This window comes from Balaenoptera ricei, chromosome 5, assembly GCF_028023285.1.
Source record: "Balaenoptera ricei isolate mBalRic1 chromosome 5, mBalRic1.hap2, whole genome shotgun sequence".
Classification (NCBI taxonomy): Eukaryota; Metazoa; Chordata; class Mammalia; order Artiodactyla; family Balaenopteridae; genus Balaenoptera; species Balaenoptera ricei.
Window position 1 is genome coordinate 9,608,456 of NC_082643.1, and position 16,271 is coordinate 9,624,726.

A 16,271-nucleotide genomic window follows, 5' to 3' on the forward strand; every position below is an offset into this window, starting at 1 on the left:
GGTTTCTCACCAAGAGCCAGCACTAAATTGCCAGCCATGTGAATGAACCACCCTAGAAGCAGATCTCCCAGCCCCAGTCAAGCCTTCAGATAATTGCAGCCCTTTGACAACTCTTGAGAGCAACTCCCTGACAGACTCTGAACTAGTGCTGCCTAACTAAACCACACCTGAATTCCTAGCCCACAGAAACTATGACAGGAAATACATGTTTATAGTAGTTTTAAGAAAATTGTTACGTAACAATAGATACCTAATATACTAAGGCACAGAAAGGCTAAGTAGCCTGTCCATACCAGTGCAGCGGGCGGTGGGCAAACAGATTTGTAACTAGTCAGAATGGACCCAGAGCCTATGCTCTAAGCCACATGCTATAATTTCTTTCTTCAAAATGAAGATTATCCTATCTGTACCTCATTAGAGTTGATGCTGGGATCAAAAGAGGTTATATAAATAAAATATCTTCTAGGTATTATGCAGTGAGGAGTCACTAGCACCTATTATCACTAAAAGGAATAAATTCTTAAAGAGAATCAATATTAAAATACAAACAAAAATACAGAAAATTATCTATACAAAAAACGAACACACACCCCAGTAACATTTTTTTCCACAGCTTATCATTTGTTTTAAACTCATTCCTTACTCCTAGCTCTGCTAGTCATCTTTAAAGATTTCCAAGAAAAAAAACATCAATTCTGTAGTCATGATTTCTATACCAGAGACTACCTAGGTTAGCATCCACTGTAGGCATTTTACTAATTAATTTTTAATCATACATATACCAAACTGTGATAAGTTTTTAAAAGTAGTGTTATGGGGCTTCCCTGGTGGCGCAGTGGTTGAGAATCTGCCTGCCAATGCAGGGGACACGGGTTCGAGCCCTGGTCTGGGAAGATACCACATGCTGCGGAGCAACTAGGTCCGTGAGCCACAACTACTGAGCCTGTGCATCTGGAGCCTGTGCTTCGCAACAAGTGAGGCCGCGGTAGTGAGAGGCCCGCGCACCGTGATGAAAAGTGGCCCCCGCGCGCCGCAACTAGAGAAAAGCCCTCGCACAGAAACGAAGACCCAACACAGCCATAAATAAATAAATAAACCCAAAGTTTAAAAAAAAAAAAAGTTGGTAAAAAGAGAATGTCTTATTAAAAAAAAAAAAAAAAAAAAAGTAGTGTTATGGACTAAATTTCGTCCCTACAAAATTCACAGGCTGAAGCCCTAACCCCCAACGTGACTGTATGCAGAGGCGGGGCTTTTACAAAGGTAATTAAGGTTGCGTGAGGTCATAAAGCTGAGGCTCTAATCCAAAAGAACTGATGTCCTTACAAGAAGGGGAAGAGGCAGGAGAGCACACACACAGGAAAGGCCATGGGAGGCAGCAGTGAGAAGGCACCACTTGCAAGCTCAGGAGAGCTCCAAAAACTACCCTGGCCAGCACCTTGATCTTGGACTTCCAGTCTCCAGAACTGTGAGAAAATACATTTCTGTTGGTTAAGTCTCCCAGTCTGTGGTATTCTTTTATGGCAGCCTGAGCTGACTTATACGCACGGTATGATGGAAAAAGCTTGGGCTTCGGAGTGAGGCAGATCCTAGCTCTGCACATTCTAGCTGCTTGCTTTTTGGTAAGTAACTTACCCTCCCCAAACTTCACTTTTCTTATCTATGAAGTATCTGTAGGAGTAGCTGTAATGGAGTTTGGAAGGCACACATATGTAAAGCCTCTAGGCAAAATCTTGGCACAGAAAAGGTACTTAAATCATGATGAAAGGCATATAAAATCCCCTTGCTGTCATCCGTTTACAGCTACAATATTGTCCACACGTAAGTGGTGCTCAGGATTATAAGTATGAACACGGTTAACTCTACAAAGGTGACTATAAAGTTCACATCTTCAGCCCTGATACCCCTCTCCCAAGCACTGATGTTCATTTTATCCATTTAAAATGAGTTCCTCATCATGGCCCCATAATCTTCCCTTCTTGACTTCCATTATTGTTATTAACAGACCAATTACCAAGATGCCACATCAGGATCTCTCCTCTTTCTTCAATAACAACAGCTGGATCTCTGAGACAGGAGACAGACAATAAAGTCCCCACAAAGAGATCATCAGATCCTACCAAGCTAATAGCATCTGAGCCTTTGGGCTAAGTCCCAAATTCACCTGAAGGTAAAGAAGGAGCATTAGTCAGTCACAGAAGGTTCCTAGAAAGTTGAAGACTGGGCTTCTTCATTTCAGGACAAAAGATCAAGTCTACCAGGCTGAAGCATTTTATAAAATGTTAAGACCCACCCTAGGTACAGATAGAAAAGATTTGAATTACTGAAGACAAAACAACGTTAGTTGCTTTAAGCCTTGTCAAAGCACAGGAGTTGGCAGGGAGCTCTCCCCAGTGCTATGTCAACCTTGCCTCAGAATTTCCTTCCTAATTTGTTTCCATTCACAAAAGTTTAATAAACGCCCTCTGCTGCTGTGGCCTTCCCAGGTGCCATTTCTGTGGGCTTCACCAAAGTTATGGCCACCAGAGTCAGGCCACCATGCTACTCGTCCCACAGTTTTTCAAGTCACCTAAACTCAAAACTTAGGGTTATCTTTCACTCCTTTCTTATGCTCACCCTCTAATTATCAGCTATCATGTTTCTGCTCATGTTTTCTCTCTAATATCTCTGTCTCTGGTAACCTTCCTTTAAAATTCCATTACCAGTTTCTGTTTGGGATGATGAGAAAGTTCTGGTAATGGGTAGTGGTGATAGTTGTACAACACTGGGAATGCACTTAATGTCACTGAACTGTATACTTTAAAATGGTTAAAATGATCAATTTTACATTATGTATATTTACCCCAGATTTAAAAAAATATTCCATTGCCTATTACTTATCAGATACAGGTCGTTAGGACCAAGATTTCTGCCAGCATTCTAGATAGTCCCCCTGCACCCAGCATCTCCCCATCCAACCATCTTACACAGCACAGCCTGAAATACTGCTTCCATCATATGACTTCTTTCTTCAAGTACTTACTACTTACAGATAAATATTAGTTCCTTCAGCCTAACGTTCAAGACCCTCTACCACCTAGTCTCAACCTACTTTTTAAATTATATATTTGGCAAATTTCCTTTAGCTATGGACAACTCTGTCAGACATTCCTGTCTTACACTGACAGTGTTTTTACTCACACCCTTTCCTCACCTAGAAGATTTTCCTCTCCATTCAAATTAATTTTACATACCCCAGTTTTACTTTTTTCACCAAGTATTCTCTGATTACCATAATCCAGATTGGCTTCCTCCTCTCCTTGTGATCACCAACTGAATGCATTACTCATCTGAAGGACTACAGAAGGTATGCAACATACATCTATCTCCTCAATTAAATAGCACACTCCTTGAAGTCAAGAAGTTTAATCTTTTATTTCTTGGGACCATCCAGTATATAAGTAGATGGTGTTAAATAAATATTGATGGATTGATCCAACTCAAACAACAAAAAGAATATTCCATTATGAGGCAGAAATATTTGTATTTACATTATAGAAGTTTTTTCAATAGAGAGCATTCAAATACTGTAAAGGGATTTCTAGTTAATTCTAAATTAAATGAATCCTATCCTAAAATCATTTTATTGCTTGACATTCATATTTATTCCCCAAACACATCTGAAATTATTAAAATAAAAAATAGATCTATTACTGGCCCACCAAGATAAGGATAAAATATCAGAAGTCATGGAATATAGCCAAACTGAGACAATTATACTGGAAACCTAAATAAAGGAAGGCAAGTTGGTACAATCAGAGATAGGTTTAACATGACAACAGAAAAGGATAATCACTGAAGATCCTTTAGAGTCTCTCTCTTAAAGATGAATTGTCTAAAGCAGGCATCTGACAGAAGCAAAAGGCTCTGGCAGAAATCAACTTTAGATAGAACTTTTTGGTAACACCTGGTAGGCAGGTATATTGGTTTGCTAACTAAAAATATATACAGTCTCAGAGCTTTAGACACTAGACAAAGTCTAAAGTTGATAATTATCTAAAGCTGATAATTTTTTATAAAGAGGAAAGAATCTAAATGTGCATGCACACAGGGGGCCACTGTTGACCTATAAGATCAAAAGGTGATCTAGAGCACGGGTTTGCTCACAGGCGGCAGTTGTGCTGTCCTTGGTGGCACTTGTGGTTTAGCTTAAATGTCTAAAAATATACTAAGTTGGGGCTCCAGAATTCCATCCTCTAAAGTATGGAAGAGATGAGCTTGAGCTGAAAATTTTTAAGTTATATTCAATCACAAATAGCTTGCTCTTTATACAGGATACAATTCGAAGGCCCACAACATTTTTTTAAAAAAAGAAATCTGGCATTGATTTGTGACAGACTATCAAAAAAAACTATTTAATCTGGTGTCATAAGGATTGAAATATAAAAATAGTGTAGTCTTTACTAGGGAAATTGTATCAAAAAGTTTTATTATATATTATTGTCTAACAGAAAAGAGATGAGAATATTATAACAGGCCAAGTGTAATGTCTGCTTAGTGAGTCTGCAAAGAGCCTTCAACCTCTGGCTTTGGGGTGACCAGTCGCAGCGGGTACCCTCTACTGTGAGAGTGCTGTGCACAGGCTGAACCAGCAGAAGCACAGAAGCCCTACTTGCATATTTTCTACCTGGACTATTAAAGAGAGAAGTTTATTTTATAAAAGCTATACTGTCTGGCACCTAAGACATACTTTATTCCCTCTACTTAGCAGCTTACATAACTTGTAAGTACTTCATTAGTACTTCCTTTATTGAACTTCTCAGATCTAACCTCAGAGGTTTTCAAGGAATGAGAGAATACTACCAATAAAGCAAAAATTAGTTTTTCTGCCCCATTCAGAATTTGTTACTTGTGCACAATCACACAACCCCCAAGGCTGACTAAATAAGCAGTCTTACTTCTAGTAGAATGATACCCCTTGCTTTTTCTGATGCATATCAACTTTTTTAGCCACCAAGAAAACATGTCATGAATGATAATTTACAAAGAAAACTTGAATTATAACACATTACTATAATGTAAAAATTAACAAAAAAATAAAATAAAACAGTGTATTCTCATTATCAAATGAAAGCTATTCTAGGAAATGTGATAAACACTTTTAAAATTCACAAGTATTCACAAGCAGTAGTAGTACAATAAGATAATATTATGATTATAGTATTTTAAGTTATAATAATATATAATTATAGTATTATAAATTATAAGATATAATATTAAGAGTAACAAAGATTCTTCGTAATACTAAATATTTGATTACTAAATATTTTGTATTAAGCACACAATATTGTAAATCTTCAACTTGCTTTTGTAGCAATTATTTTAAAATGTAACTTACTGATAAAAAACTTAAAAGCACTGAAGAAAACCATAACAGACAAACAGTTCTGCAATTTTTGCTTTCATATTTTATTCCTGTTTTTCAATAGAATACAACATGGCCTTCTCACTTACTCATTCTTTAGCATACTACATATGAATAGTTATACCACTGCTTTAAAGGAATGTGGCTTTAAGTAACATCCTTCTTAATCTGGTATCTAACACTCTTATAAAATACATTTCCCATTTTCACCCTAACTTGGCAAAAAAAGGGAAAGAAATGGCTTTTCAAAGCTAAATCATCTTTCTTCCTGTATTTAGGAGGGAGAACTCAATAATGATTATGCCTAAAATTAGTACCTTGAAAAATGAAGATTCTTCATTTAAAACCACCTTATAATACAATCAATGTGATACACCACATTAACAAATTGAATAAAAATCATATGATCATCTCAATAGATGCAGAAAAACCTTTTGACAAAATTCAACATCCACTTATGATAAAAATTCTCCACAAAGTGGGTAGAGAGGAAATGAATCTCAACATAATAAAGACTGTATACAAAAAGCCCATAACTAACATCACACTCAGTGAAAAGCTGAAAGCATATCCTCTAAGATCAGGAACAGGACAAGGATGCACACTTTTACCACTTTTATTCAGCACAGTATTGGAAGTCCTAGTCACAGCAATCAGTCAAGAAAAAGAAATAAAAAGAATCCAAACTGGAAAGGAAGAAGTAAAGCTGTCACTATTTGCAGATGACCTGATACTATACACAGAAAATCCTAAAGACGCCACCAAAAAACTACTAGAGCTCGTCAATGAATTTGGTAAAGTTTCAGGGCACAAAATTAATATACAGAAATCTGTTGCATTTCTGTACACTAACAACAATCAGAAAGAGAAGTTAATAACCCCATTTACCAATGCATCAAAAAGAATAAAATATCTAGGACTAAATCTAACTAAGGAGGTAAAAGACCTGTACTTGGAAAACTGTAAGATACTGATGAAAGAAACTGAAGATGACACAGATAAAAAGATATACAGTGTTCATGGATTGGAAGAATTAATATTGTTAAAATGACTATACTACCCAAAGCAATCTAAAGATTCAAAGCAATCCCTATCAAAATACCAATGGGTGTTTTCACAGAACTAGAAGACTTCTAAATTGTATGGAAACACAAAATATCCTGAATAGCCAAAGCAATCTTGAGAAAGAAGAACAGAGTTGGAGGTATCACGCTCCCTGATGTCAGACTATACTACAAAGCTATAGTCATCAAAATAGTATGGTATTGGCACAAAAACAGACATATAGATCAATGGAACAGAATAGAGAGCCCAGAAACAAACCCACACACTTATTATCAATTAATATGACAAAAGAGGCAAGGGGAAAGGACAGTATAATGGGGAAAGGACAGTTTCTTCAAGAAGTGGTGCTGGAGGCTTCCCTGGTGGCGCAGTGGTTGAGAATCTGCATGCTAATGCAGGGGACATGGGTTCGAGCCCTGGTCTGGGAAGATCCCACATGTCGCGGAGCAACTAGGCCCGTGAGCCACAACTACTGAGCCTGCGCGTCTGGAGCCTGTGCTCCGCAACAAGAGAGGCCACGATAGTGAGAGGCCCATGCACCGCAACGAAGAGTGGCCCCCGCTTGCCACAACTAGAGGAAGCCCTCGCACAGAAACGAAGACCCAACACAGCCAAATAAATAAATAAATAATAGTTAAAGGTGCTAATAATTAAAAAAAAAAAAAAGAAGCAGTGCTGGGAAAACTAGACAGCTATATGTAAAAGAATGAAATGAGACCATTTTCTCACACCATATAAAAAATAAACTCAAACTGATTAAAGACCTAAATGTAAGACCAAAACCATAAAACTCCTAGAAGAAAACATAGGCAAAACACAGACATAAATTGCAGCAATATTTTTTTGGGCTGTCTCCTAAAGCAAAGGAAACAAAAGCAAAAATAAACAACTGGGACCTAATTAAACTTAAAAGCTTCAGCACAGCAAAGGAAACCATTGACAAAATGAAAAGACAACCTATTAAATGGGACAAAATATTTGCAAAAGATATGACCAATAAGGGATTAATATCCAAAACATATAAATAGCTCATATAATTCAACATCAAAAGAACCGATTAAAAAATGGCCAGAAGACCTGAATAGATATTTTTCCAAATACATACACATGGCCAAATAGGCATATGAAAAGATGCTCAACATCGCTAATCATTAGAGAAGTGCAAATCAAAACCACAACAAGCTATCGCCTCATACCTGTCAGAATGTCCATTATCAAAAAGAACACAAATAACATATGTTGGTGAGGATGTGGAGAAAAGGGAACCCTTGTACAATGTTGGGGGAATGTAAATTGGTGCAGCCACTATGGAAAACGGTATGGAGGGTTCTCAAAAAACTAAAAATAGAACTACCATATGATCCAGCAATTCCACTCCTGGGTATATATCCAAAGAAAATGAAAACACTAATTTGAAAAGATATATGCACCCCAACGTTCACAGTGGCATTATTTACAATAGCCGAAATATGGAAGCAAACTAAGTGTCCATCAATAGATGAATGGATTAAGAAGATGTGGTATATATATTTAATACATATACATATACAATGGAATAGTACTCAGCCATAAAATAAGAATGAAATTTTGCCTTGGCAGCAACATGGATGGGCCTAGAGGGTATTATGCTTAGTGAAATAAGTCAGACAGAGAAAGACAAATACTGTCTTATCACTTAAATGTGAAATCTAAAATAATAAAACAAATGAATACACATAACAAAACAGAAACGGATTCACAGATATAGAGAACATACTAGTGGTTACCAGTAAGGAGAAGGAAGAGGGAAGGGGCAAGATAGGTTGGGGTAGAGGATTAAGAAGTACAAACTACTATTTATCAAATAAATAAGCTACAAGGATATACTGTATAGCACAGGGAATATAGCCAATATTTTATAATAACTTTAAATGGAGTATAACATATAAACATTTTGAATCACTATGTTGTACACCTGAAACTAATATAATATTGCAAATGAACTATACTGCAGTGAAAAAAAGATGTTTAAGAACATTTAAAAAATCAATTTTAACCTCAGTTATGTAAAACAACTACTGTTTTAGGACTCAGTCTTGCTTATAAGGAAAGCCCACCAGTGACTTTTCGGTCTCAAAGGTCACTAACCAAACACAATTTAATTAATTAATATTTCCTACATAGAACTTCATGCCTTAGTCTTAGTATCAATACTTCCATGGCAGTCACTAAGCAGTCAGCAAAGAATTTCTTTGGGCCCAAAGCATCAGGGCTTTTCAATATTATGTTATTTACGTATTCATATGCCAATAGTCTTAGAAATTACATTTAATATAATGGTATTTCACCGTCAGTTTGGCATTATTTTAGGGCAGAAGATGAAGATCTAGAGTGAAACAGCAAGATGATGGTTATGGAGAGACCACAGATGTTTAACATCCTATTTTAATATTCAGAATTTCAATATTTAATATTTAAAACCTTAGTGTTAGCTGAAAACTAAAATTGCTTTAATTCCTAGAAGGATTCAGCGTACTGACCCTGAAAGAGCTGAATGAACCGAGGCTGCAGCGCCGAGGTGATCACGCCCTCCGGCAGCTCCCTTAGGAAGAGCTTTAACAGGCTGGCCGCGGCACAGACGTCGCCGTCCCTCCCCAGCTCCACGGGCACCCCGCTCTCAAACTTCCATCGAAGCTGTTCCACCACCCTGACGTTGCCATTCACCCGAAAAAGGCCTTCCTGGGCGAGTCCTGGAACAGCAAAGTACATGCACAGAAAATAACAGAGGTCTCTCACAAACAGGTACAAACTCTGAAGAACAGCGACGTAAATAAGTCTCAGTACAGAATTTTCTGAATAATTATCAAGCACTGGAAGATTTTCACGTCCTATAAAAACGTTTTCTTAGAATAATACATCTTCCCATCTATTACATACCAACTACAAAGATCATAAGTGGTTATAAAAGCTGACGTCTAAAACTAAGGTTAGGACACATACAAACACAGAACACGTACTACTCTATAAAGAAATTTCATTCGTATAATTTTCTACAGTGTACGACAGAAACTTACCCTGGGCTCCGAAAGCAGCTTAGCATTTTGAGAACAACTGTTTAAGGAAAAACTAACATGTACGTAAAAAATTTTAACTCTATGTGATTACCTTTGTAATAATTTGATAAAGAACTATTACTTCTTTAGTAATTAATAAATTCAAATTATAAGACTCAGAGACTGTAGGGCTTCCCTGGTGGCGCAGTGGTTGAGAATCCGCCTGCCAATGCAGGGGACACGGGTTCGAGCCCTGGTCTGGGAAGATCCCACATACCGCGGAGCAACTGGGCCCGTGAGCCACAACTACTGAGCCTGCGCGTCTGGAGCCTGTGCTCCGCAACAAGAGAGGCCGCGATAGTGAGAGGCCCGTGCACTGCGATGAAGAGTGGCCCCCACTTGCCACAACTAGAGAAAGTCCTTGCACAGAAGTGAAGACCCAACACAGCCAAAAATAAATATTAATTAATTAATTAATTTAAAAAAATGTACTTTAAAAAAAAAATGGCTAATTGAGGCTCTTCCTTTAAAAAAAAAAAAAAGACTCAGAGACTGTAAAGTAGCGCAAGACAAGATCCTTGCCTTTAGCCAATTGATTTGTGATTATTCGCGTGGGCTGGGGTCAGCAGAGAAGGCTTCACGGAGGAGCCACTGGCTACACTGCGTAATCTTTGGCTGAAGCACAGTCAAGACTCGGGGGACTGAGGCTGATGTACCGCGAAGCTAATGAAGTTTAAGCTTCAGGGCCCCTCATTTGTTGGGGCCCTTTCCAATGCTCTGTCCCTAATTCTGTACTCTAAATTTTGTGTTCTTTTTCTTAAAGAGGGTCCCAGGAGGACTAAGCATCAAACCCACAAAAACTTGATCTATCCCTGACACTTTGTCAGAGAAACAAATATATGAACTGAGAAGCAGAGAGAGGAGAGCATGAAGAAAGGTAGGCAGATGAAAATATGGAAGTGCTTAGGTCAAAGAGTGATAGGGTACTAAAATGGAAGAAATGGTCAGTAGAGGGTCATGAATGTCAAGGGAAAGAGTGAAGACTTTATCATTATTTATCATTGGAGCATTAAATGTGTGTGAGCTGGGGGCGGGTAGGGGAGAGACACAACATAATCGTGGTTTAAGGAGGACCTAGCTAGCAAAGAAGCAGAGAATGGAGAAGGCAGAGAGCTTGCCTTAGGGGGACTACAGTCTACTGTAAGACAGATTATGGTGGGAAGGAAGTGAAAAGGAGAGAATAAAGATGATTTGGTAACTTAGTACAAAAAGAAAATAGGGAAGAGGAAGGGTTGAAACCTAACTTTAAGGTTTGAAAACTAGAAATCCAGGAGAAAGCATTGCAAAGGATAAGGTGAACTGAGGGGGAAGGGTGGCCGCTGCTTTAAGGTAGAGGATAATGATTTCCAGCTCAGTGTGCTAGATTCAAAGAGACAGAGCACCATGAAAGCAAGTGAGTCAGACCACGGAGGGTTGTTAAAGGTGTAAGAAACATTCTAAGAAAAGAGCGACCCAAGGACTCAACTTACCACTCTCCTTTTGAGAGCTTAATGGTGGATTTTAGCAATGACCTAAAGCACTGAAGCCTATTAGATTTATTTAGATGGGAGGTGTTTGCTCATATCAGCCTTGGCTTCTCTCTCTTTTCTCCTAACTGTGTTGCTCTTTCTAAAGAAAAAGGAAGCTAATTTCATCTTAGTTTATAATTTGATAAAACATCTTATGAGCCCTTTAATTCAACAAACATTTAATGAGTACCTGGCACTATGTTAGGTACTAAAAAAAAAAAAAAAAAATCAACCATGAGAAAAAACTTCAAACACCACAAGGATCCTTATGGAGTTTGTCGCCTGGTAAGATGTTTATGTTCTTCTACATAGAGACGTATTATTTGGTTATGAAGAACATGAGTGTCAAAAATTGACATGAATTTTAGCTCCAATTTTGACAAAAATCTGTGAAACCAGAGACGCTATTAAAAATATTTAACAACCAGTATGGCCAGGGCACCATGTAATCAGAGGAGACACCAGTAAGTCTGTGTGCTGTGCAGCTTGTCCACTGGCCCCAGTGATCCCCACCCCTTGGTATCCATATCATGTATAATCCCCTCCTCGCTTGAGTGCGGTCTGGACCTAGTGACTTGCTTCTAACCAAGAGAAGGTGATTAGGTTCCAAACTCACTTCTGAGATTGGGTTATAAAAGACTGTGAAGCCTACTTTGTTTCCTTGTGTTCTCTCTCTCTCTGGCTCTTCTTGCTTGCTCACTGTGATGAATCAGCTGCTATTTTGTGAGCTCCCTTACAAAAAGGTCCACGTGGCAAGGAACTGAGGGCGGTTTCTGGACAACAGCCAATGAGTAACCGAGACCCCTCAAGTCAACAGCCCGCAAGGATCTGAATCCTGCCAACAAGCACATGAATGAGCTTGGAAGTGAACCTTTCCCCAGTCACGTCCTGGTATGACTGCAGCCTTAAAGAGTCCCGAAAGACAAAAGACATAACTAAGCTGTGCTCAGATTCCTGAACCACAGAAGCTGTAAGACAATAAACACTGTTTTAATCTACTATGCTCTGGGGTCATCCGTTTTGTAGCAAGAGATAACTAATGTGATATACCATTCCCTTTAATACTGCAGAATATCGGTTACTATCAGGAGACTTCAGCTTAGTCGTTTTTAAAGCCTTCAAGTTCTGTTTCCTCTACTCTACAAAGCTTCATCTGTAACTTCAGAGACATATACTGGCATCAAGCAGATAGCACCCAATTAAAGAGAACCCCATTCCTGGTCAAGGCGCAGATCCTGAAGATATAGAATTTTACGACATAGTCCTGTATCTTACCCAGCTCCAGAGCCTGTTTTTGGACCAGTAGATGCCCCTGGGTCTGATTTCACAGTGTTTTTCTAGCTTTGACCTGAGGTTCCCTCTTCCAATGAGGTTTTTTGACCTTTTCCTCAAATAAATATACTTCCAGTTATTCAAAAATAGCTACCCATCTCCAAGAACTGGCTTTGGTCTTGAAGTTCCTGATCCCCCTGGACCTTACTAGAGGAAAGAGAAGCTATAAATGGAAGTCATCAAAGTCAGTGCTTCTCAACCATTTTTTCTGCCCTCATGCCATTTATTTGCACAACTCTCTTCCCTCAGGAACATCTCTCACTCAAAGAACTCTTAGGATACTTAGTGATTTTTCAATCCGGAGAAGTTTACTTCTGGACATGGCTATATTACACTCTGGCAAAAAGAATCCACATAGCTTTTAAAAGTCCCTTACGAATTTATAATATATACAGTACCCATGTGAGGCTTACCAGATTATATAATCTCTAATCTTTCCTACTCTAAATTTTTAGGAAATGATTATAACAGAAACGTTAGAGGGAGGAGATGTTTAGAAAGCTTTATGGAGTTGCTGTCATACATTTGAGATTCTGTCATATTTGATTTCATGAGATATGGGTTAATCATCATGAAACAGCAACTTACAAATGGTTTAGTAATACCAAAAAATAATATATAACACTGACAACTACTTTCTTGTACAACTGAAGTATTTATTTCAAAGTCTGATGAGTACATGTATGAATGTATGAATACATCAACAGAAATGAAATATGCCAGAAGTCAGAATTTTTCTTATTGGCACACTGGCCCTGAAAGTCATGTGACAATATGTAAGCATATTCTGACATCTAGTGGTAAGTGGAGAAACCTACACTATTTAACTATCCCACAGCATCTTAACGGTAAAGTAGAAGGAATCCAGTAACACTGTCAGCAAGATTAGTTATTTTAAAATAGTATAAAGATGATATGCCTCGTAACTTATAAGATTTTCCTTTGAATGGAAAAAACGTGTATGTTTTTCTTTTTTTTCTTTAAAGAAAAAAGGCCAAAGTCTATTGAACAGGCCTTAATATAGGCCTTTATAAATGCTTTCTGTCCTAAAATTCCTTTATAATAATATTCCTTTATAATAATAAAAATAAAAATAATAAAATCATGTTGAGTTGTTATGTATCTACATTTACATTAAACAACTAAGTATGACCACAATATCTACCTATGGTTAATTATACAACCAATCACCCCATATCCCATACCTGACAGAGTGCCTACTGTATCAAGGTCCACAACAAATATTTGACTTAAACAGTTAAATAAAACTAATTGAAGTATCTTGCTCTCAAACTTACACAGGCTCCTTGGTTTATTAACATGATATCAATAGTTTCAAATACAGAAAGGGGCTTCTGGTTGTCTATGGAGTAATTAACTACATAGCCTTTCAAAATACAGGGCAGGTGCCCTACCCTAGTTTGCCCCATCAGGATTCTGATTCAGGGGCTTCCTTGGTGGCGAATGGTTAAGAATCCGCCTGCCAATGCAGCGGACACGGGTTCAAGCCCTGGTCCGGGAAGATTCCCACATGCCGCGGAGCAACTAAGCCCGTGTGCCACAACTACTGAGCCTGCGCTCTAGAGCCCACGAGCCACAACTACTGAGCCCACATGCCTAGAGCCCGTGCTCCGCGACAAGAGAAGCCACTGCAGTGAGAAGCCCATGCACCGCAACGAAGAGTAGCCCCTGCTTGCCGAAACTAGAAAAAGCCTGCGCACAGCAACGAAGACCCAACGCAGCCAAAAGTAAATAAATTAATAAATTTTCAAAAAAGATTCTGATTCAGTAGATCTGAGGTACTGCCAATTGCATGGGTATTCTGAAAAGATTCCACTAGTGACCATTTCACATCCCTGGTTAAGAATGACTGAGCCCACTGAAACATTTAGTTTTGCATTACCTGAACACACCCTATAAAGTACAGCTAAGGGTATGCCAAGGAGAGGCAGAAGAAAAGCAATCTCTAATTCAAATTTTTCCCAGATTTTCATACATTGATGGTGTGACTATAAAAAACTGGTTTATTTTAACTCCTGGGGTTGATTATAAGTGCACATTATCTTTTGACCCAGCAGTCCACTTCTAAAGGTTAGTCTACAGACACATCACAGCGCTTGATACGTGTTAAAGGTCAGCCACTGAATCACTGTTTGTAGACATCAGCAGACTGGAAACAATTCAATGCTGATCAGGATGAGACTGGTTAAAGCAGTGACACGTACAAACATAAAGTGGAAGAGCGTGCAGGGGGAAAAAAGAATTAAATGAGGAAAGCTCTTTATGTGAAATGGAACAGTCTCCAAAATATACTGTGGAGTGATTTTTTTTGGCCGTGCTGTGCAGCATGTGGGATCTTAGTTCCCCGACCAGGGATCGAACCCGTGCCCCCTAAAGTAGAATTGCAGAGTCTTAACCACTGGACCGCCAGGGAAGTCCCGAGTGTTTTGTTTTGGTTTTTATTAAGAGGATTCATAAACGGTGTACACTGTGTGCTATGTTAAAAGGGGGAAAAATACACATATCTGCTTATATAGTCAAATATCTTTGTAAGAACATAGCAAAAAATAGTATAGTAATATTGTTTCTGGGAGGGGAAATGAATGGTCAGGGGACAGGGTTTGGAGGGAGAGACTTTTCACTATATACCCTTCTGAATTTTGAACCACATAAATAGATTAATATGCAATACTCTTAAAAAGATTAAAAGTGAAAATGATTTTACATAAGAGTAACCTCAAAAGGCTATTATTCAATCATAGTTGCATAAAAGGTCAGAACACTAATGATGCCAAAACCAAAATATTATTTTAGGTGGTCACACTTTGGTATCCAAATGAGTAATACCGAACAACCCTATTTAAGATATTAAATGAATTACCTAGAGATCCGTTTGTAGCTAAGTCAGTAGGATACAGTTTTACCCAATACTGAGTGTGTAAATGAGTCCTGTCAAAGCTCTAACTCAGCAACATCTGGCTTCAGGATCCTCTAGGCCAAGGGCCCATCTTCCTGCCATGCTGCATATAACACCTTTGTATTTAACCTGTTTAAAGTATTTGAACAAACCCAGAGCTGTTCTCTAAGAATCTCACCCTCCTGCAGCTATCTTCCTCCAAAAACAAGGAGATAACGCCTACAGGTTAAGAATGCAAACCTGGCTCTTCAGTTTTCAGAACAAAATACCATTTTGTCACCTACATACCAAGTAACCTGAGCAAATAGCTGTTTTTCAACTAACACAAAACACCTGACAACCTTCTGAGGTCTGAACTGTCTTGCCATATATTCCCTGTGACAAGCAGACACATGTTCCTACAGAAGAAAGGCGGCCCCGTGCCTCTCAGGCATTTCCAAGGCAGCCGCTTTCTCAGCAGGAAGAACGGACTCGGAATCACGGCAAGATTCAGGGGCGGGAGCAAACTGTGCCAAGTACAGAATTTCTTCCAGGTCTCAAGTTTTACCTTTAAAAATGCCCACAAATGTTATATTCTACTCTGCAGTGAGTCTTGTTTCAGTATAGAAATGTTGTTTCAGCATAGAAAATGAAAATTCCAAGCTCTTCCCTCTGAATACCTTCTTCACAAACCTCTGAAAGTTTGTTGATATTTATTATATAGTTTGGAGTTCTCCCACGATACTGCCCTAGTTTGATAAGCCTCATTGTCTCAAATTATCCAGGTTTCTAAGTTCTATTTTAAATAAAATAATTTAAAAAGCTATAAAACATAATAGTTCTCAGCAACTAAGAGAGAGAGAATTTATCTTTTTATCGTGCAATGTACTGTGGCACTCTGCAATTATTTTACACAATTAATTGTATCATTCCAAAAGTTAATGTCCCCCCCAACACCATACTAGGTTATATATCAC

The 16,271-nt window shown here is 38.3% G+C and overlaps 2 protein-coding genes across 5 annotated transcripts in view; one reads left to right on the forward strand and one right to left on the reverse strand.

The window, feature by feature from the left end:
* HERC3 (HECT and RLD domain containing E3 ubiquitin protein ligase 3) overlaps positions 1-16,271 on the forward strand; it is a 513,145-nt gene that overhangs the window by 475,079 nt on the left and 21,795 nt on the right. The window lies entirely within an intron of this gene.
* Positions 1-16,271, reverse strand: part of FAM13A (family with sequence similarity 13 member A) — a 340,455-nt gene that overhangs the window by 297,310 nt on the left and 26,874 nt on the right. For all 4 annotated transcript variants that reach the window (XR_009503212.1, XR_009503211.1, XM_059922406.1 and 1 more), the window contains exon 3: positions 8,986-9,195. Coding sequence is in view for 2 of the 4 variants with exons in the window: in XM_059922406.1 (XP_059778389.1) it covers positions 8,986-9,195 (210 nt within the window). In the remaining 2 variants the exon portion in view is untranslated. The remainder of the gene's footprint in view (positions 1-8,985; positions 9,196-16,271) is intronic.